Source organism: Phyllobates terribilis, unplaced genomic scaffold (genome assembly GCF_046119375.1).
Source record: "Phyllobates terribilis strain yellow unplaced genomic scaffold, ASM4611937v1 Scaffold_11__3_contigs__length_659146591, whole genome shotgun sequence".
NCBI classification, from domain to species: Eukaryota; Metazoa; Chordata; class Amphibia; order Anura; family Dendrobatidae; genus Phyllobates; species Phyllobates terribilis.
In genome coordinates, this window is record NW_027362771.1 from 514,525,092 (window position 1) to 514,549,442 (window position 24,351).

The window sequence follows — 24,351 nt, forward strand, 5'->3', positions numbered from 1 at the left end:
CACAATGCCACAGATGTCACAAGTTTTGAGGGAGCGTGCCATTGGCATCTTGACGGCAGGAATGTCCACCCGTCAATTGTTGCCCGTGAATTGAATGTTCATTTCTCTACCATAAGCCATCTCCAAAGGTGTTTCAGAGAATTTGGCAGTACATCCACCTGGCCTCACAACCGCAGACCACGTGTAAACACAGCAGCCCAGGACCTCAACATCCAGCACTAAAAACACACGTGCATTTTTTAGTGGCGGATTTTCTGAGAATATAAACAATTGGTGTACTAGGAGGCAGTGGCCAGTCTACGCGCATGCGGAAGCACTGAATGGTCATGGGGATAGCGGTAAATCTGTGGTAAAAATCTGCACATAAACCTCAGCGTGATTGCAAGAGAAATTCACATGCTGCGGCTTTGAAACACGCACCGCAGGTGCGTAAAATAAAAGCACAGAGGCCATAAGATTTCTATTAGGGTATGTGCGCGCCATCAGTATTTTGTGCAGAAATTTCTGCACCTCTTGGCAGCAAAAAACCCTGCGGAAATTCCACGCTTTTTGATACGTTTTTTTCCAATGCATTACATAGGAAAGATGCAGCCAAAAAAAACGCACACAGAGTTGACATGCTGTAGATGAAATCCTGTCAGGAAAATTCCAGATCATGTGCACAGAACTTCAAAATGCTCATAGGCAATGCTGGCGTAAGGATTAACATGCGTTTTTGGGGCCAATTCTGCTCGGAAAAAAAAACAACAAAAAAAAACGCACAGTGTGCACATAGCCTTAGACACATCCACTTTGCTGGAACTGTAAGGCCACATTCACACGTTCAGTATTCGGTCAGTATTCTACCTCAATATTAGTAAACCAAAACCAGGAGTGGGTGATAAATACAGAAGTGGTGACGTGTTTCTATTATACTTTTCCTCTGATTTTCCACTCCTGATTTTTACTTACAAATACTGAGGCAAAAAACTGACCAAATACTGATAATGTGAACGTGGCCTGCATTTTTGACACAGAGAAAATACGCAAGGACAAAACCTCTCCAAATACTCATCATGGGCACATGGCCCCACTATCAGTATTTGGTCAGTATTCGGTCAGTATTTTTTCTCAGGAGTGGGAGCCAAAACCAGGAGTGGGTGATAAATGCAGAATTGGTGACTTCTCTCTATTATACCTTTTATCTGATTGTTCCTCACATGGTTTTGTCTCCCACTCCTGAGAAAAAATACTGACCGAATACTGACCAAATACTGATAGTGGGGCCGTGGCCTTAGTTGATTTTACTAGGGAAAGGAGATGTGGCAATGTAGACATTTTCCTTGCAGGAACATGTTATCTATTCATGAAAATCACCGATGAAATCCTGATGGCAAAAACTGACACTGACCAAACACTGATGAAAGTCAGATCCAAAACACTGATGAACAACAATCACGCACGTCTGAATGAGGCCTTGTGTGTGAATGAGCCCTTAGTATGACACCAATAGACATTTCTTTGATTCAATGGACTCCTGCGTGTGTAATGGCATCTTCTCTTTTCGCCGGCCCCTGTATGTGCTGGTGGTGGGCTTTACTTCTTGGCTGGGTAGTCCCCATGTTTCTGGGGCTCGCGGTATATCGGATGGCCTGTGTATCACTTAGCAACTTTCCCACGTCCCTTGAAGTACGACAAAGGCTGTCGCCCCCTCCATCTCCTCCTGCTTGCACCAGTATTTGGGCTGCTTCCTCAGACAGATGCTGTGACCAGCACACCCCCTCCCTTTCTTAGCATTGTCTATAAGAGGGTACGCCCAACCGAGCCCAGGCTCTCCAATGATTGTCAGGCCCCGGCACCACCACCAGCTGTCATTGGGCAGCAGGAGGGAAGACTGAGCCATCTATCACAGTGCTGTATAGACAGTGCTCCTCCATACACTCACTTCCCTATATTGATGGGGAGAGGGGCAGTGGCTGCACCCCGTGAGGACACACACAGCGGAGGACACCATCAGGTGAGAACACTCCAATTCTCCTAATTTCCCCGTTACCCCATGTTCTTATTGTCTGCCGTTAACCCTACATTTATTCCTGCTCTATTACCTCCTCTCGTGTTTCATTAAACTGTTCTAACATACAGATGTAGCAGAGTTGAGTTTGTCACTTGATCGTTTGCAGCACGTTTCGCCGCTTCGATAATGCATTCGGTTTACCATCAATCCTACGTAAATCTGCCGATCGCAAACCGCGACATATGACGAGTTGCGCCGAATAACGTACCCAGCTGCACTGCTGTGTATATACACTGGTATACAGCCAGCTGTATGCTTCAATCATTTTACCCCGGTGCCGGTAGAAAGGGTTAAACTTGATTTCTTGGCACGCAGGCTGTGTATGTGAGCAAAATGCATTCTGCTGGCAGGACAGCAACTTTCCTACATTCCCCGGCACTGCTCATTCTGCGTTAACCCCTGTACTGATGTTCGCTGAAAGCTGCATAAGCGTCCGTAAAAGATGTGCAGATGTAGCAGAGGTGAGTTGTTCATCTGACACGCATCACAATGATATCAGGATGGCAGAGAAATAAGACCCAGTTCATACTTCTAATCAGATAGTCCGTTATTGACCTGTTCCTTTCTAAGAAACAGACAACCAGAATTAGGTCACGGCCCCACTATCAGTATTTGGTCAGTAGTTTTTCTCAGGAGTGGGTGATAAATGCAGAATTGGTGACTTGTTTCTATTATACCTTTTCTCTGATTGTTCCTCACCTGGTTTTGGCTCCCACTCCTGAGAAAAAATACTGACTGAATACTGACCAAATACTGATTGTGGGGCTGGGGCCTTTAATGTCAAAAACGGATCTGTTGCATAACTGATGCAGAGGGGCTCCACGGGCTGTTACAGGGTACGCTGCGCTCCGCCATGTGTCACGTGTTTACAATGGAAGAAAAAGCGCATAATACTCAACTTTGTTTTTTGTGTTAAAACCTGATACATAATGTAACCCAGATGGACCCCCGAAGTAATCAATGGGGCCCCTCTGCTCCAGTTATGCAACGGATCCATTAATTCGGTTTGTCTGTGAACCCAACCGTGATACCCCCAACAAAACTATAAATTACAAATCCATCTCTGCTACATGTGGGGGTGTAAAATGGGCACATTCATAGAAACATTGTGTTAATAGTTCATATGTGTCTTGATATAGTATGAACAGGTGGGCAGGATAGTTATTAGATTTCCATGTGACGTGTGTGAATGTCGGCCCTGTCAAGCAGATGTAGCTTTTTAGAAATAACAAGCATTTTATGTGCCATGACAACCACAACCACACCTCCATTATGCTCCTTCCTACAAATCCAGATGAAAATAGTAATATTACCTAAAATACACGGTAAATATGCCACGGTCTAATTATATAATCTATTCACCATCCATATAAAATGCATACGTGGAAAACTGGTATCAATGATATCTATGTGTCCATTTTATCATCCGTGTGTCATCCATGTGTCCGTTTTACCATCCGTGTGTCCTTACTGTATTTATTTTTTTTTTTAAATCAGTGACCAGTGTATTATCGGTGGCCATAATACAGTATGGGGGTGTTGAGGACCGTGGGGGGTGCATTATGCTGTATGGAGGACCGTGGGGGGTGCATTATGCTGTATGGAGGACCGTGGGGGGTGCATTATGCTGTATGGAGGACCGTGGGGGGTGCATTATGCTGTATGGAGGACCGTGGGGGTGCATTATGCTGTATGGAGGACCGTGGGGGGTGCATTATGCTGTATGGAGGACCGTGGGGGGTGCATTATGCTGTATGGAGGACCGTGGGGGGTGCATTATGCTGTATGGAGGACCGTGGGGGGTGCATTATGCTGTATGGAGGACCGTAGGGGGTGCATAATGCTGTATGGAGGACCGTGGGGGGTGCATAATGCTGTATGGAGGACCGTGGGGGGCGCATTATGCTGTATGGAGGACCGTGGGGGGCGCATTATACTATATGGAAGGCTATGTGGGGCCATTATAATATGTGGGGGTCCATTATACTGTATGCAAGCAATTATACAGTGTGAAGGTTTGTGTGGGGTTCTTCATACTTCATACTATGTGGAGGCCAATATACTGTTTAGAGGGCTAGTGGGAGCCATTATACTGCATGGAGCTGTGTGGGGGTCACAGTTGGGGGATCATACTGTGTTGGGGTCACCACACTTTGCCTTGGGAGTTGAGGTAGGGTGCAGTAGGGTCATTATACTGTGCATGTGGAGGAATGCACCATGGGGGTATCATACTGTGTTTGGGGGGGAGGGGCACTTTTGTTTGCATCATACTATATGGGGGCCATGAAAGAGGAATCTAGGACTTCAGCAGGAGGAAAATTACTGTGGGGGGGGGGGATTAGAACTTCTGCTATGGGGCCCCATGATTTCTATGTATGCCCCTGGTCCATGTGGAAAATTGCTCATTTGTACCATTACATTTCATTGGTCAGTGTGTTGCTCGAAAATATGTCATGCGAGTATAGCCTATAACCTTATTCACACATTAGTATTTTACATCAATATTTGTAACACCAAAGTCAGTGGATGGTCCCATAAAAAGAAAAACTATAATGGGAAGATTTGTACTTTTGTTTTATGCTTTGGATCCTCTCCAGGTTTTGGTTTACAAATATTCATGCAAAATACAAAAGTGTAAAAGTGGCGTAAGGCTTCAAGTGCGTGAGAAAATGGACTGATTTCCTTCCATATACTACAGTGTAGCATGGGATGTATGTCCTGAGCCTATAAATGGACAGTACACAAATGGCATCTGTGTGCTGTCCATGATCTTCACGGACCCATAGACTCATGGGTGATCTTATCCATGGTAAAAAATGGACATGTCTCTGTAACTTTTTTTTCGTGGAAACAGTCCACAAAAAAAGATATATGGAATTGTGGAGAGCCACAGAAAAAATAAAGGGTACAGCTTCTATCCATGAAAAAATAAAGTCTGAAGGAGGTGTAAGGTCGCTGTGAACACTGTCAGAGTATGTGAACAAAAGCCCCTCATAAAATGAACATGGTGCACAACAATGTCAAAACTACTGTGCACGCACACCCTAAGGGTATATTGATATAGAGATATTTAGAGACAGAAAGAAGCAACTTTTTTTTTTTTAACAGGATTCCACTTCAGTAAATACTATTGTGTTTTTTTTCTTTTTGGTTCAACAAAACTAAGGAATAGCAGGTATTGAAAATGCAGCGTTCATGAGGACCTGTCACCTACTTTCCAAGGCCTGAAACTGCCAATCTGCCTTCTTATGCACATCCTTCCTTCATCCATAATATAAAAGTAATGGTAACTGACATTCAAAGGCGCATTTTCCTGCAGGTAATGTGGTAAATGTTCACTACAGTCCTACTTAATGCCACAAATAACACACAGTGGAACCTCTCTGAGTACAGATTGTGTAGTAGGTGTTATAAAAGTATGTCATAAGATTACAGAATTTTAAAATATATTAAAACATCTGCTCCCATCTTTCTGACTAAATTCTCAGTCATCACACTATTTTATTAACATAGCCACATAGCAATTCATCTCACAAGAATTCTTACATTTACACAAAATGAAAACTAGTAAACGAATACAGCCCCAGAACCACCATGCGCTCACAAACGCAGCCCCGGAACCGCCACCAGCGCACAAACGCAGCCCCGGAACCGCCACCAGCGCACAAACGCAGCCCCGGAACCGCCACCAGCGCACAAACGCAGCCCCGGAACCGCCACCAGCACACAAACGCAGCATCGTGCTTAGTACAGTAGTGAATTGCAATATCAGGTCAGCCCCTTCCATTGTTCCATTTGTATTGCATGAACTTATAGCTCCCAGCATGACCTTTACCTGCAGGTACCTTATAGGTGACATCTTCTCTTATTGCAGTTATTCTCATCCTTTTATTCTTCATCTTGTCCAGACGCAATGATCACATTCACAGCTCGTCTCTGCAGACTTCTATCTTCTCCGGCCTTCTGCAGCACATCTCAGCACAGTACGGTGTCATTATAGTGCCCCAAGAAAATAATATCTGCCATATTGTGGTGTTAATAAGTCCTAAGCTGTGGCCCTTACAGACACTGATACCCACTGGGAAACCAGATTGGAGTCTTCAGCTCCCTTAGTTTGCCGAGCTGGCTATTAATTTAGCATTCGAGTCGGGAGAACTGAGGTGACCCTGTTGAATCTCACCCTTGGTGAGGCCTAGTTCACATGATGGTATTTTAATTCTGAGTACTGTGTGAGAAATAATGGACAACACTCAGACCAATGTTACTTAGAGAAGCATTAGCCCACAATAATTTTTATGTAGTAAATGTGTTTGTAGTGTGAGTGTAGTAATATACTCGCCTACCGCCACTGTGTCCAGGATCCAGCGCCGTTCTTCTCTGCTGCTCATTGACGTCACCGTTCTGGAGACTGGTCATGGTCATGCTGCACTCTGCATGACCCAGAAGTCTCTACTACTATGAAAATCTATGGAACATCAGTACAAGGCTCCATAGACTTTCATTGTAATTTTGACTTCCGGCTCCTGAATAGTGTAATGACCGGAGGTCCGAGAGAGATCCAGTGAGTCACAGACAAAGACAGAAGTAAACTACACTTTCTTTACTAAAACGGATTAGACTAAAATTCAGTATTGCATGAATCAATCTCGGGTTCTATCTGGGACACTGTCTCTACTAAATACACACAATCATCAAAAGCTGAAATCAATGTGCCAATCTCAAGGTTTCCAGTTTGTGAATTATACAGTACTAAAAATCTGGAACAATTTTACCTAAACACTGTCAGTCTAATGGGGGTGTTCTATAGGGACCCCTGAGATGGCACACTGAGTACAATCCTACCACTATTAACCATAACAATGCATGAAACTATACCAATTGCTCTTATACCCCTAGTATAGGGATACCCGGGTATCTTACAGTTACGGTACCGTTAACCTCAGACGTGGTCTATCAGAGGCCTGTGAATCGCGGTGGCTGCAGCTAGTCCCGGGAAAACTTTCGCGCCAAATAAAAAGCAACATTCACAAAAACAGCAAAGGTTCCTTGTCTTGTCGGCCAATGCCGAACCAACACACCGGAGACTTTAGTCCTGTAGCCTCGGGTTAAGGTCTGGGAAGAACTCTTCACCAGGCTTGTCAGTATCCTCTCAATGTGAATGACATCGGACCCCGTCTCTCCTCTCATAGTCACTCACTGTTTTCCAGGCCACCGACCATGCGCTCCGTCACAGAGATGATATCCTCAGTCTCTTTCCCTCTCACTCGACATTTGGCTCGTTCAGCACAAAGTCTCTAGTCACTCAGCATGGACTTCCACAAAACTCCAAAGAGCCACACAGCTTTCCCCAGCTCAGCACTGGTTCTTAAGCAGGGACACAGCTTCACCAGGGCCAGGGGTTAACAGCCCCCACAGGAAAGCTTGTAGAGAGAGCATCTTGTTGCAGTTCAGTCCTCACAGCTCTCCTCAGACTCCCCCCCCCCCCCCCCCACAGCAGACACCCTCAGAACACACAGGGTCTCCTGATCTGCCCCTGTACTGAGCTCAGCCAGGCAAAACTCACAGGGTCCTAATGCTCTCCTGCTGCTATCACAGTTCACACTCTCACAATAGCAAAGAAGGAGCCAGGTAGTGATAATTGCAGTGACTTCAGTGAGCAGCTGAGAAGAACGGCGGCGATAGTGGGGGAATATATTACTACACTCACACAACACTACATGCACACACAGAGCGATTTTTATATATCATTTTTTCACGGCCCTTATGTCTGTGCTGCATGCACTCGTTTCTTCCGTATGTCGGATGGGACTCGCCCATTTAAGTCTGAATAAACAAAAAAAAAAAAATCGGATTCCATCCAGAGCCACCATGTACCTTCTGAGTTTTCCGGATACATTGCAATTCTTTAACATACATAAACTGTATTTAGTCTTGTAAATCTTTAATAACTGCTGCTGTATAAAATGGATTGCATACGGATGACAAATGAGGAAGAAAAATAGTTTTCTGGAAGAAACACTGACAATTTTTTTTTATACACTCGTGATCATACTGTAGCCTGATAGTCGATATGAGGGCTGTAATTGCTTTATAACATGTTTCATTGCTTGTCATAAGTAGAAAACTGAACTGTTTTGTTTCACATTACGTTCAAGACTTCATCAGGGGTTAAGTCAGATCGTCACTATATTGAGGCAGACAAAGTCACTTTGTACTTTATTTGGTCTCCATTCTAACAATGTCCATTTTCTTTTTAAGTTGTTCACAGAAGTGTGTAAGAGTACGCCTTTGTGTCTGCCTAAAAAGAATCCAGATTTTTTTTATCCTGATTTAGATGAAGCCATGATGTATGGCCCAAGTGATGTGGACCTTGCTGTTATTTTTTAAAAAATTTCAGAGTAAAGGCTCATTCAGACGTCTGTGCAATCGGTCCGAGATCGAACCACAATGCACAGATTGTGACAGCTTCATAGAAATCCGTGCATTAATGGTCCGTGCTTGGACCGATGCGCTCGGACGTCTGCATGAGCCCTTTGGCCACACAGAGGGGCAGTGGTGAAAGGGCGATTTGGCTGACAGCTGCTGAGCTTTGTTTTGATTGTTTTTCAATTGATTCTTTTTTTTTTTAAAAAAAAGGAGCCTTGTTTCGCAGAAGAACAGATGTTTCATCCACAAAACCAGGTGGAACAGTTATTCATGTGCCAGTTCACCCATGAATTAAAAAAAATACAAAAAAAAACCAAAATACAAAAAAAAAAACGCTGCAGAGAATAAGGATGAAATCACATCATGGTGCATATTTGCTACAGATATTTGCATCTGTCCCATTGATGTTTTACGGCCTCATCCAGATGAATGGAGATTGTTTTCAATCACAAAATTTCTACCACAAAATTTGCAATGTGTGAACAGGCTCTTCTCTTTATTTTATTTTCCTGTTCCCCACAGTCAATGCGATGGGCCATGTCTGGTATTGCATGCCAATCTTTCCTTTTAAAGAGGCTGAGCAGCAATAACTGTCAAAGCCAATGGACAAGAGTGGTGCTGTCTTTGTGGGGCAGACTCTTTTTCTTAATCTTCACTCTACCATATACTTCTATGTAAAAAAAAAAAAACCCATGATATTCACTATATAATGAGACACAGAGAACAGGCCTGCGGCAGCTGCAGTACATGGAGCTTGTGACCTGTGAACACTTCCTTCTGTAGTACTTGCTGTGTAATGTGGTTTCCTGTCAACACTCCACCGCTGTCACCGTCACTCCATGTTGTAACTCTCATTTCTTACTTACACGTATGTACACAAAAGTTTTTATTGTTTTTATAGTTTCCTTGGCTAATCTAAATGATTATTCTAAATGCTTAAATGACCTGCGTTTATATAAATCCATAGTCTTTTTATTCTGTTATGATTTTAGACATATGCCGTTAAAATGTGAGATGGAAGATATTCTACACTGTTACTTGTGGTCCATGTTTCCTCCTCGTTAACACTGCGGTTCGATCCCATCAGAAAGAAATGGGAAAACCTAATGAAAGGTTTCACTATTTCTCTAAGATTTATTTGCAATCTTACTTTATGGCAGAAAAATATATGGCGGATGAGAGAAAGGTTTCATGCTAACAGCATGGCCATATGTGTTGCAGATTTCAGCTTTCAGCAGAATCATTCTGCACTCAGACATTGTGGGAGAAGGACACGTGACATACAGTAACCATTATCTTCATCAACAACATGGAGGATACAGGAAAGGAACTGAGACCAACAAACCAGAGGGATCATAGAATAGTAGAGTATTAACCAACTAGAACATTTAAGGAAGCGCCATCTCGCTGCCTGCTCATATCAGTCCCTTACCACAAGTCTGTAGCTGTTGTATAATCCAACAATAGTACTCCATATTGCTGTATTGTGCTCTGCCAGGTGCTAGTTTATAGATTTAGCCTAAGTGAAAACTGCGTTTGTGCACTTAGCCTAATGTATTCCATGGGATCTTTTCTTGTATAAACTTTATTACTAATATTACTGCAGGCCACTTCTTACCAGATGGAGGCAAAAGTGTGTTCTCCTGGGCTCTGTGAAGTCGGTATGCATCTACATACTATTGGTTTAAATGTATAAGAAAGTACAAAAGACTAGTTTTTTTCTAATTAGAGGGTTATGAGAAAAAAAATGGGTGTGGTGTGTGTGTGTGTGTATATATATATATATATATATATATATATATATATATATATATATATATATATATATATATATATATATATATATATATATAATATAAGGCCTAGAAATTCCCAATGGCTGCCCTGAGAAAACTTCTGACAGTGGCCACAGTCTGATACCTAAGCATCCGTTTCCCATAGGGAACCATTTTTTAAAAAATAATGTATATATTCTTTTTTTTAAATTGTTCCCTATGGAATGGATGCCTAGGTATCAATCAGACTGTGGCCACTGTCAGATGTTTTCTCAGGGCAGCCATTGGGAATTTCTAGGCCCTATACAGCCAAGGCATCTTGGCCCCTGCCTCTCCTACTAGACACATGTAGCGCCCCGAGGGTTCGGTCGCTACAGAGGTATTGCATCTCACCCAGAGGTGTGATATCTCACTTCCAGGTAAGGATGGAGTGTGGCTCAGGACCCTAACACCTACATGCACTAAACCACATTTCCGGGGGGGGCAGGGCGACAATGCTCCCAAGAGTGAGCACAACTGCCCCTGTCCCTGGCTGGAGTGGGGAGGGGGGGACACCTAGAAAGGGGGAACCAAGTAGTGTGTGGGTGGGGAGAGTAGATCCAGGGTGCACTGGAAGGAGGAGTATATAAGGTGGGCACCATCTTGGAGTCAGAGAGAGAGGAGGGAGAAAAGAGAGAAGAAGACTGGGAGCAGGGGCTCTGTCACAAGGCCTGGGCCTGGAGGAGAAGAAAGGAGAGGAGAGGAACTGAGGAGGCTCCAGGAGTGGAGTGAAGGGACCCCAGGGGTGCGGATCGGCCAGTCGCCACCGTACGCCCGCCGCTACCAGAGTAAGGGGGGTCAGGCCAAGAAAGGGAACCGGATCCCTCATCTAGTGGAGGAGAGCAACTACCCTCAGCTAGTAACCGGAGGCCGTGGCATTGCACGTGTTACGGCCCCTCACTACTCCCGTTAGGAAGGCACCATATAGGGCCCAGGGAAACAGAACATACGTTTGCCCGCCAAGGCCCGAGGCAGCTGGACAGAAACGTGGTCAATTGTGGGGTATGACAGGCCAGAGAAAGGACACACGAAGGGGGTCCTGAAAAGCATTCCAAAGGTACCTGGGAGTTGGCCGAGCCCCTCAACTGGTGGGCAGCCATTACCTGCAGAAGTGGCATGGAGTATAAAACTGTGAGTCAAGACCCTGGACTGCATCACTGGACTCTGAGTCATTACTGTTGCTCCCGTGCACCATCACCCCCACCATCTGCACTCACTGCCCTGAGGCTATACTCCTCCCGTGGGGAGTTATACTACCCTCTGCTGAGCACACAACATCAGCCTCAGCGGTCTGCCCCGCAGCGGCGGTTCTCAGTGACCGCAATCCACAGGTGGCGTAGTCGGACATTTAAACATTAAAAACCAAATAAACAGATCCGCCACTGGTTTGACCACCCTGAGCCACGGGACCGGGTCGCCACCACGGAGACTACAACCCCTGACATTACACAGAGACCCGGCTCCGGGTATTCCCCCACACACGGCCCAGGGGGCGCGTCACACATACAGCACACACATCGCACACATATTAGATGCGGGTCCTGGGTTCAAATCCCACCAAGAACAACATCTGCAAGGAGTTTGTATTTCCCCCCCTTGTTTGCGTGGGTTTCCTCCTGGTTCTCCGGTTTCCTCCCACACTCCAAAGACATGCTGATAGGGAATTTAGATTGTGAGCCCCAAAGGGGACAGTGCCCATAATGTCTGTAAGGCGCTGTGGAATTAATGGCGCTATATAAGTGAATAAAATAAATAAATACAGCACTCATATTAGATGCATACAGCACACACTGCTCACATATTAGATGCACATGTAAGGAAGTGGAGATGTTGCTGTCATGGGTGTATCAGAGGTGACACAGTGGCACTGCAGTTGTTTGTAGTAGATCTCTACGTTTGGCATTACAGACATCTTCTTAGATGAGAGGCTGTCTCTAGGACCTAGTGGATACCTCCCTCTGGTTAGTTAGCTCCCTAGCTTGGGTGTATAAATACCTGGTGTGTCTGAGAGGAAGGTGCTGGCTTTATTCATTACTACTTGTGAGGCTTTAGCAAGAGCAGTACTTTGTCCTCTCTGGTGCTTGAGGCCATGTGCACATTTGGAGTCGTCTAAAGCTAAGCAATCCCCCCTGTTTGTCTACCCTTGTTGTCTATAGAGATTAGTGGACATTGACTAGTACTCATCTCCTCCCATCCCTAGCCTTAGCCATACGCCAGGGTGAGGCACGTGTGCGGCGATTGGTGAAGAGCCAATATAGGGATGGTAGTTGAGGACAGGGTGACGCTAGTGTTACAAGCACGCCGCTAGGTTCAGATAGGGGCGAGATAGGTCGCATGAATTCTTTGGAATCCTGGGGTAACCGTTACTCAGGGTGATCATAGACTGTGTGCTGTAGCTTCTCTCAGGCACACAGGGGTATTGACCCTCAGGCACAGACACATAGGTTGTTTCACTTGCTGATCAGACACACTTGATAAGAGTCCTCATAAACACTAGAACAGTAGCATTTAATAAGAAGCCGCACAGCCAGTGCAAGTTGAGCCTTATGATCAACAGGCTCCATTGACAAACAGTACAGTTTCCTTAGCAGGCCGAATACAACGGCATCATGCAGTCTGCAGGGGCGCATTGCCAGCACAGCTAAAGTCCACACACCCAACCAGGACCCCCATTTCCATGTAGCATGCCGGGGCGTGAAGCACGAGTACCTCGCCAATGGCTGCAGCCCTATTCCACATTATATATATATATATATATATATATATATATATATATATATATATATATATATATATATATATATATATATATATATATATATATATATATATATATATATATATATATATATATAATATATATATATATCACACATTAGATGCATACAGTACAACCACTGTTCACACCACTCATATTATACACATAGAGCACACACAATGCTCACATATTAGATGGGAACAAAATATAAACCGCTCACATATTAGACACATACAGTATACACCGCTCACATATTAGATGCATACAACATATACATCACTAATATTTCAGAAACCTACAGCTCACTGCTTAGCGTGTCTATGACGCGCCCCCTGGGCCGTGGGGTACCCGGTGCCAGGCTGGTAGATGCTGGGGGATGTCACAGTGGTGGTGACCCAGGGCGGTCAATCAAAAGGGGTTATTGATAGGGGATTTATAGTGATTGTATAAAGTTTGTGATGCCACCTGTGGTATGCGGCTAAGGGGTGCCGCTGCTGCAGAGCAGTCCTCTGGAGCTGATGATGTTACTGCAGCAGGGATGATGTGGCTCTCCGCAGGTAGAGCTTAGCTCCAGGGCAGTGTAGATGTTATGGGTTATGCTGAGCGTTGTAGTGCAGGGGTTGATGGTGCAGCAATAATCATTCCACAACTTAATGGCTGTTTCCTCTTTTCTTTACTGGTGGTGATTAGACAAGCCGGGACTAGGGTACTGGCTAGAAGTGGAAGTCCGGGCAGCCTGGAAGCAAGTAAAGAATCCTCCTTGCCAAGTGAAGTTGGAGGCCTTCCCTTTCCACTAAACTCTTTGGCCCTGCTGCTTGTAGCTGTGCGGTGGCCCTCGTCCCTGAGTGCAATGTTTCTGTGCTCACCCGTATGGCAGGCAGCTCGGGCCTTGCTGGTGCGTCGCTCCCACGTGGCAGTGCTGGGCCCTGCGGTGCTGCTGAGCCTCCTGGCGTCTGATGGGGCCAGGAGACCTGCAGTCTCCTGCCCTCCGGTTTCTGCTGCTGGGCCTTCAGTGCCCCACAGCCTCGGACTCCGATGTCCGGTTCTTCTGTGTCCCTCTGGGGTGAACTGCTGCACAGCTTCACTCCCCAGCTCCTTGCTCATCAACATCCTCACTTCAACTCCTCACACTAAGACTAACTAACCCCGCCTCCAGATCCCAGTTGCCAAGGGGAGTAACTCCCCTTGCTGGTCTGGAGCCAGGAAAGTGTTGCATGCTTAGTAAAACCTGATTAGGGGACCCCTGCTTGCTTCCAGACATGGCATCACCTCTTGTGAGGGAGGCAATGCCACTGTGGCAACCGGACCCCTGGGGTGCCACATCTACATTTTCATTTGGGAATTCTGTTAGGCTGTGTGCCCACTATGCGTTTTTTAAGCGTTTCCGCACCGGCAATTTCGCTGCAGAAGCGCTTAAAAAATGCTTGGTAGAAGGTCTGCCATATTCCCCAATGATAATCCACATGTGCTGTGCACATGCTGCGGAAATTTCCGCTGCGGATTATCATTGCGGAAAAATCCGCAGCACTACCAATTAGTTTGCGGAATCGCGGCGTTTTCGCCGCCATTGACTTACATTGGAATGCATGACATTCGCATCACTGCATCTGCACAAGCGGATATAATACGGTTCAATGTGCGGATTGTACCCGGGTTTGGAGAAGAGGAGACTCTCCTCCAGAACCGGGTACCATAGTACCTGTAAAAAAAAGAATAAAATAAAAAATATTTTGGATTTATATGCATGGATTTATATAGTGTGACCAAGTTGAAAAGCACTTTCCAAGTGATGCTAAAATCGCTTGGAAAGCGCTTGACAACCCGCATGCGGAAATGGAAGTGAAGAACGCTTCACATCTGCATGTCCCTGGCATGTAAAATCCGCATGTAAAATCCGCATGTACAATCCGCATGCATTTTTTCTGCCAGGGAGATGCAGAAACGCTCAGTAAAAATCCAGAGCATTTCTGCATCGTGGGCACATAGCCTGAGTCTTTTCCTGAAACAGAACAGACAAAATGAATCCATGCTCAAATAATGTAGACAGAAGCATAGGGGCCCTTTGGTTATTATGGGCTCCTTTTGGTCTTTCTTTGGTGTCCGTTTGTAGAATGGAAGAAAAAGCACAGTATGCAGAATTTTTTCTTAAAGGGAATCTGTCACCAGGTTTTTGGCACCTAATCGGAGAGCAGCATAGACCCTGATTCCAGCTATGTGTCATAGTTTTATCAGCAGATTAATCCTAGAGGACTACTAAACCTGCTGTTATGTAGTCCTCCATATTCAAGGGCTCTGTATAATCCTGCCCACACCACTGATCAGAAGCTTTCAGCCTATCTACAGTGTACACAGAAACATGTCAATCAGTGGTGTGGGAGGGTTATACAGAGATCAGCATTGAGAGAACTGCTAGATCTGCCGCAGATAAACCAATGATTCTATCAAAATGACAGCAAGCAGCCCAGTAAATGATACATTGCTGGAATCAGGGTCTCTTAACCTACATCATGCTGCTCAGAGATGAGGTAGAAAATACCTGGTGACAGATTCCATTCCACACGGGTTTTTAGCAAGGCTCCATATTATCAGAGGCACTATTACAATGACTGATTGCACCTCTGTATACAGCTGATAACACAGGATCCACCAATCACAATAGATGGTGTCACATCTGACCCTGCTCCCCTGCCATAGCACAAACTCATTTGAAACTTCAGTACAAAAGATAGGGTTGTCCATTGTGACTATATACATGTGTTCTTTCCTGAAACAATAGAAAATTAAAGTCTGAAAAAAGGGGCAAAATTTTTTTTATACATACATACAGTACAGTACAGACCAAAAGTTTGGACACACCTCATTTAAAGATTTTTCTGTATTTTCATGACTTTGAAAATTGTACATTCACACTGAAGGTATCAAAACTATGAATTAACACATGTGGAATTATATACTTAACAAAAAAGTGTGAAACAACTGAAAATATGTCTTATATTCTAGGTTCTTCAAAGTAGCCACCTTTTGCTTTGATGACTGCTTTGCACACTCTTGGCATTCTCTTGATGAGCTTCAAGAGGTAGTCACCGGAAATGGTCTTCCAACAATCTTGAAGGAGTTCCCAGAGATGCTTAGCACTTGTTGGCCCTTTTGCCTTCACTCTGCGGTCCAGCTCACCCCAAACCATCTTGATTGGGTTCAGGTCTGGTGACTGTGGAGGCCAGGTCATCTGGCGTAGCACCCCATCACTCTCCTTCTTGGTCAAATAGCCCTTACACAGCCTGGAGGTGTGATTGGGGTCATTGTCCTGTTGAAAAATAAATAATGATCCAACTAAACGCAAACCGGATGGAATAGCATGCCGCTGCAAGATGCTGTGGTAGCCATGCTGATTCAGTATGCCTTCAATTTTGAATAAATTCCCAACAGTGTCGCCCCCAAACCATCACACCTCCTCCTCCATGCTTCACGGTGGGAACCAGGCATGTAGAGTCCATCCGTTCACCTTTTCTGCGTCGCACAAAGACACGGTGGTTGGAACCAAAGATCTCAAATTTGGACTCATCAGACCAAAGCACAGATCTCCACTGGTCTAATGTCCATTCCTTGTGTTCTTTAGCCCAAACAAGTCTCTTCTGCTTGTTGCCTGTCCTTAGCAGTGGTTTCCTAGCAGCTATTTTACCATGAAGGCCTGCTGCACAAAGTCTCCTCTTAACAGTTGTAGAGATGTGTCTGCTGCTAGAACTCTGTGTGGCATTGACCTGGTCTCTAATCTGAGCTGCTGTTAACCTGCGATTTCTGAGGCTAGTGACTCTGATAAACTTATCCTCAGAAGCAGAGGTGACTCTTGGTCTTCCTTTCCTGCGGCGGTCCTCATGTGAGCCAGTTTCTTTGTAGCGCTTGATGGTTTTTGCAATTGCACTTGGGGACACTTTCAAAGTTTTCCCAATTTTTCGCACGGACTGACCTTCATTTCTTAAAGTAATGATGGCCACACGTTTTTCTTTACTTAGCTGCTTTTTTCTTGCCATAATACAAATTCTAACAGTCTATTCAGTAGGACTATCAGCTGTGTATCCACCAGACTTCTGCACAACACAACTGATGGTCCCAACCCCATTTATAAGGCAATAAATCCCACTTATTAGACCTGACAGAGCACACCTGTGAAGTGAAAACCATTTCCGGTGACTACCTCTTGAAGCTCATCAAGAGAATGCCAAGAGTGTGCAAAGCAGTCATCAAAGCAAAAGGTGGCTACTTTGAAGAACCTAGAATATAAGACATATTTTCAGTTATTTCATACTTTTTTGTTAAGTATATAATTTATAGTTTTGATGCCTTCCAGTGTGAATGTACAATTTTCAAAGTCATGAAAATACAGAAAAAATCTTTAAATGAGAAGGTGTCCAAACTTTTGGTCTATAGTGTGTGTGTATGTGTGTGTGTGTGTGTGTGTGTGTGTGTGTGTGTATATATATATATATATATATATATATATATATATTACACACACACACACACACGCACAATTATTGCAAAAAAAAATCTGATTTAAACAATGGGTCATTTTCTCATGACACATTCCCTTTAACACAAAGCTGGGGTGAACTTAGCCAAAGCGCACACATGTTAGAGAAGTACTAGAGCATACTATAATTTTCTAGTGCGTGTTTCCTATGGAATCTGACCGAAGTAAATCCTCCACCTGTTCCATGTAAAATCAGAGATTCATCAGCATAAGATCTTAGTAGACTGGCCCCACTGACATACATTCTATTGCAAGTTGGCATCCAGGAAACAATCCCAGTCCAATGTTTTGTTAGAATTGTGCTTTTGTCATTTTACTATTGCTGCAGCTAATCAAATGGTTTTGACAGTTTTGCAAATAAGACCCAGAAACAATATTTCTGGTGCCAAATGATCATTCAAGGCATGGCACCTCCTGGAGTAGCAGTGCAGATGCCTGTAGCAAATGCAGCCTAACAAGTGAACCGTGCGGCAGGGCTGTGGAGTCGGTAAGCCATACCTCAGACTCCTCAATTTCCATGACACAGACTCCACCTCCGACTCTACAACTCCAACTCCCTCATACATGGCTCATGTTTAAGTTTAAGTGATAAATTTACTGTAGTAAAATGGTAACATCAGACTTTTAATCATTATTATGATACAATAATCAGGCTGTTTAGATAGAACATAAAATATTTATTGGAATACAACTTTAGGGTATGTGCACACGATGCAGAAATGAAGCAGAAAATTTCTGCATCATTTCTGCATCTCCCTGGCAGAAAAAAACGCATGCAGATTGTGCATGCTTTTTTCCTGCGGAATACATGCGGATTCACATGCGTTTCCACATGTGGATTGACAAGCGCTTTCCAGGTGATTTTAGCATCACTTGGAAAGTGCTTGACAACTAGGTCACACTATATAAATCCATGCAACCAGCATGGAATTATATAGTGTGACCCAAGAGAATGGTAAAAATAAAAAATACATGTATACTTTACTCTCTGATGGCCCGCGCTGTCCTGCTCACTCCGTTCTCCCGGCTGCCGGCAACTTTGAATTGAAAGACCTGCCGACGTCAGCGTCACGTGACCCGTCACATGACTCTGACGTCAGCGCAGGTCCTTCAACTCACTGCAAGTGCCGGGAACCAAGCAGGAGCGCTGCGCGGGCCGACAGATGGTGAGTATATATATATTTTTTATTTTATTCTTGTTTTACAGTCTCCTCTCCTCCACACCCGGGTACCATCCGCACATTAGAACGCACCAATTACGCAAGTACAGATGCAGTCTTGTGGAATTGGCGCGGTCTAATGCAAGTCAATGGCGGCGAAAACGCCGCGTTTACGCAAAATTAATTGACATGTTGCGGATTTTTGAGCGCAGCGTTTACGCTGCGTAAAAATCCGCATCATGGGCACAGCACATACGGATTTCAATTGGGGAACATTGCTGCCCTTCTACCATGCGTTTTTAATGCGTTTCCGCGGCATTTACGCAACTGCAAAAACGCCGCGGAAACGCATTAAATACGCATCGTGTGAACTCAGCCTTAGAACAAAAAAACTTTTGCATATTTACAATTTATTATACACTATAAACACCCAATCACGTCAAAGAAGTATAGATGCACAAGTTTGATAAAAAGGTTTGGAACTTTTATTGAATTATTTAAAAGACATTTATAAAAACATACATAAAGGGGAAGTGAACCAATGAAGGTGCCTGCAGTGCTAGTAACAAGGATAATCAATCATTTATTCTGTTTAACAAGACTAACAAAAGGAGATCATATCAATGAACCCAGTAATAAATATATGAAGAATTCAATAAATAAGTAAAAGGATCAGTATCCAAAATGCATTCATCTAATAAGCATTAGTGGATAACAAGTACACACCTTAAAGTATTCAGCATAGAACAATATAGTCAAAATGCCATGAAAGTATATATCTATAAATATGTCAATAGATCATCTAGAGAAAAGCCATAAAGCCCACAAGTGGTAGACAAGTGTCAATATAGGGCAAAGTCAATTATAGCCCACAAAATACAGATGGTATCACCAAGCATGGAGATAAGCAGAATGTAAATAAAGACAATACAACCTTTCAGCTGCAGGTAAGGACAGCCCCAATGCGCATTTCGCAATCGCTTCTTCTTCTGTATTTTGTGGGCTATAATTGACTTTGCCCTATATTGACACTTGTCTACCACTTGTGGGCTTTATGGCTTTTCTCTAGATGATCTATTGACATATTTATAGATATATACTTTCATGGCATTTTGACTATATTGTTCTATGCTGAATACTTTAAGGTGTGTACTTGTTATCCACTAATGCTTATTAGATGAATGCATTTTGGATACTGATCCTTTTACTTATTTATTGAATTCTTCATATATTTATTACTGGGTTCATTGATATGATCTCCTTTTGTTAGTCTTGTTAAACAGAATAAATGATTGATTATCCTTGTTACTAGCACTGCAGGCACCTTCATTGGTTCACTTCCCCTTTATGTATGTTTTTATAAATGTCTTTTAAATAATTCAATAAAAGTTCCAAACCTTTTTATCAAACTTGTGCATCTATACTTCTTTGACGTGATTGGGTGTTTGTTGAATAGAAGTATTGTGCCAAATAGGCTTTTCACTTTTTGGACTAAAAAAATTATTATACACTATGCAGTAAGTGGGGAAAAAACAGTTTTCAACAAAAACATACTGAATAACATTTGTGCAGTCTATGAATTTGTTATGAGAAATAGTATCACCTCCATCAGAACCTCCTTCATAGATGACCTCAAATCTGACCTTATTATTTTAAGACTAGAGAACAATCTCTCTACACTAACTTGGGTTGGTGGCAAAGCAGTAACCACATGGGCAACATCTCTAACAATTTCAGGGTATAAAGGAATTGCCTCGTGCACAGTCAGTTTTGATGAACGATTGAACTCTTCTTTTTTTTATGAGCAAGTGAAAAATGTTGTAATTCCACAATTGCCCCTTTTCCAGCACGTCTCTTCAAGATGGAATCAATTTTAGGGGTTCTGGCAGCAATAGCCAATTTCCTCACTTTGCTAATCAGAGTTGCAGCATGTCCCTCTTGCAGACTATCTCTTATTGCCAGCTGCAGCGTGTGCACAACACAGCGCATGTGATGAATAGGAGAGAGGTGTGAAGCAGCTTCAACAAGATCATCTAATTGTAAAGAATCATTTTGCGGTTCTTCTGTAGTAATATCTATTTGTTCCTCCGTTATGGGAACAGGACTGTGGCCTTCCAGCTCAAACTTACTAAATCTGAAATGTTCTTCTAGCTGCTGTTCACCTTCATTATGCTCATTCATCAATTTAATTGTACTTTATCATGTTTGAAGCATTATCAGTTATAATAGCAAGAACCTGTTCTTTTTTGTTCTTAATCCTGCTTTCCTGTTCACTCTAGCAGTTCTGAGATGAGTGCAGGCATTCTTTCCCTGTGTGTTTTTGTTTTTTTCCCTTTATCTGTAGAGGAGCAGCTTCACTACTTATCATGCACATAAACTGCAGCACAGATTCATCTCAGCTAAAAGTCTAGACCCTTATATCAGGAATAGGACAGATATTTCATAACTTTCCCAAATTCTTATGAAAAAATATTCCCCACAAACTGCATTGAACTACTGTACCCAATTTATTATATAGATTAGGAGTCCGAGTCGGTGTCCATTTTATACCAACTTCGACTCCACCAAAATGGACACTGACTCCAACTCCACGATTCCAACTCCACTACCCTTCCATGCGGTACATATTCACACAATTCTACTTTAAACAATTCTCCACCATAAACATTACAAATGTGTAGTCGCCATACCTGGTGCCTTCCTTTTGAACTTGGGTGGCCTTTTTCTCTGTGTCCACAATAGCCACTACAGTCACTTAAGAAGATCTGTAGAAAGTCTGAACCACATCCCTCACCTCCATCACTGTGGAGTAATCAATGTATAGTCAAATTTTGTGTCTAGGGTAGATTATGGCTTTACGATAACAGAGCAAGAACAGTAGTAGACATTTCTTAAAGGGAATTTGTCACAAGATTTTTGAGAGCAGCATGATGTAGGGGCAGAGACACTGATTCCAGTGATGTGTCACTTACTGGACTTCTTAGTGTAGTTTTGATAGTGGGTGCACCTCTTCGTGGTGGGATGGTTTTTATGCTTTTTTGATCAAAATAGTATTAACTAAGTACCCTATGTTATTTACATGTACTTTTACTATTTACTCATTTACGTACTACGCGGTATTTGCTGATTTTGTTTTTGTCTTGGGTTTGTGAAATGGCCACAGTGTGAACATGCGCTTACACATTGCACATATACCAGCTTATGCTCTGGCTTATTTCTTTGGTTTTGCCAGGTAGTCAAGCATATTCATTATGTATAACCCCGCCCCCACCACTGATTGGCAGATTTCTGTCTATGCACAGTGTACCAAGAAAACTGCCAATTAGTGGTGTGGGTGAGGTTATACATAGCTCAGCATTCAGAGAACTGCTAGATCTGCAGTGATTTCATCAAAATGACAGCAAGCAGCTCAGTAAGTGACCCATCTCTGGAATCAGAGCCTCTGCCCCTACATCATGCTTCTCTCAGATGAGGTAGCAAAAACCTGGTGCCGGATTCCCTTTAGAGGTATTTGCACAACGTGCAAGTATGGATTACTTGTGGTGTGATCTGTGCACACCGCTGCTTTCTGTGTCCACCCCTTCCTAGTCACTACCACATACCAAGTCACAATTATAGATTTCAATTGACTGAAACTAACTTTCGGGAGGGAAAGTTTTAGGCCAGATTAAGAGGAAGGTTGAAATTATTGTGCAAGTACACAAATTGCAGACATGACTGAGTCCGTGTGCTAAACTATACCACAGACGGGTGGAGGGTCTATTTGTCATTAGATGCACTATTCTTGTCCAAAAAATGGACCAGAATCCTGCGCTATACCTTGTGGAAAATCACAAATTTTCACTGGGTTGTCGGTGCGTGTTTTCTTGCGCACAGTGATAGCTTGATGAACCCGGCATTAAGGCCCAATTTCACAAGCTGATAATCGGGATTAGTTTCCCAATTATTGGCCTGTCTAAACATGCCGGTAATGCCAAACACTCGTTCATCGACAACACATGGCTCCATGTAAACAGGACGAGCCGATCGAACTGTGTGCGTAGAAAGTTCACCGCCCTGTGTAAGCAGACCAAAAAACGACCGCCGGTCAGCTTGCATATAGCCGACTGGCCGCATTAAAACGGTTAAAAGTCTAAATATACAGTAGACTAATGTCGACTGAACTCTGTAATATCAATTGATTTGGCTGACAGTGTAATGTGTATGGGGGCCCCCATTTCTTCCCTGATAGGTTATGGTGGGGGAGATCAGAATACAGCATGTCCGATTTTGGATGACCAATCCTTTTGTTCTTTAAGAGATGAGCCGCCACCAGAGGTCTAGCAGCAGAGAACGCAGGAGTGCTCCTGTATATGGCAGAGTTATTTATTTATTTTACTCATTTATATAGCGCCATTAATTCCACAGCGCTTTACAGACATTATGGGCACTGTCCCCATTGGGGCTCACAATCTAAATTGCCTATCAGTATGTCTTTTGGAGTGTGGGAGGAAACCGGAGAACCCGGAGGAAACCCACACAAACACGGGGAGAACATACAAACTCCTTGCAGATGTTGTGCTTGGTGGGATTTGAACCCAGGACCCCAGCGCTACAAGACTGCTGTGCTAACCACCGAGCCACCGTTAGGGAGACGGCTGCTAACCATCGTAGGGTCAGCAGGTATCTAAAGTGCATTGGGGTGCTTAAAGGGGTTGTCCACTACTAGGACAACCCTTTCTTGATCTAAATATTTGGCTCCAATAAAATAAATAAAGCCTATACTTGCCTCCCATGCTGAGGTCTTTCCAGCAGTGTCGGCACTCGCGGTCCCGGGGCTTCCGTGCTGTTGTTGTGACAGGTGAGCCCTGCACCCAATCAGCGCCGATGTCACTGGCCCCGACTTCTATCGAATTGAACATGAAAAGGAAGTCCGGGCTGCAGCTGATCTCTGACTTCCTCTTCATGTTCCATTTGTGCGAAGTCGGGGCCAGTGACACCAGCACTGATTGGGCTCTGGGCTCACCTGTCACAACAACAGCACGGGAGCCCCGGGACCGCGAGTGCCGACGCCGATGGAACGCCCCCGGCACGAGAGGTGAGCATAGACTTTCTTTATTTTATCGGGCCAAGCATGGGGTATGAGAAGGAGTTGTCCAATTAGTGGACCACTCCTTTAAATGTACCTTTACTGACAATGATGTATTGTACGTCATCTTACCCAGGTAGAAGGTGAAAAGATAACATTGCGACAACTATTACAACATTTTCACCCTTTTCTCTGTCAATTGCTCCCTCATCAGCATGTAAGAAGGGAAACTCTGCGACTTTAGGAAGGAAGTGACTATCACAGGGCTCGATGACAGGCCTCATCTATGGTTTCATGTCTGAAAACAGGAAGTGTAATACAATTTCGAAAAAAAAAAAAAAAAAAAAAAAAGCCCAGAAATTCTAATATTGTAGCGACACGCTGCAGTCCGCACATCTGTGGAGTGTATTAGACTGAGGCTTTCCAGCCAGCCACATGAGCTCGGGACAGGTAATTACATTAGGATTTCTGGAAATAACTACAATAGAATTGTTTATTAGTTTATTAATACTTTTTACATTTTTCTCTCTATGGTACATTAAGG

The 24,351-nt window shown here is 43.7% G+C and overlaps 1 protein-coding gene across 3 annotated transcripts in view; it reads left to right on the forward strand.

The window, feature by feature from the left end:
* Positions 1 to 1,743: 1,743 nt before the first annotated feature.
* Positions 1,744 to 24,351, forward strand: part of RASSF2 (Ras association domain family member 2) — a 69,349-nt gene continuing 46,741 nt past the window's right edge. Inside the window, exon 1 of one of the 3 annotated variants that reach the window (XM_073653655.1) lies at positions 1,744 to 1,996. Coding sequence is in view for 1 of the 3 variants with exons in the window: in XM_073653654.1 (XP_073509755.1) it covers positions 23,684 to 23,816 (133 nt within the window). In the remaining 2 variants the exon portion in view is untranslated. Of the gene's footprint in view, positions 1,997 to 23,683; positions 23,817 to 24,133; positions 24,258 to 24,351 lie in introns of those variants that run through there. The other 2 variants (XM_073653654.1, XM_073653656.1) reach the window with 2 other exon arrangements.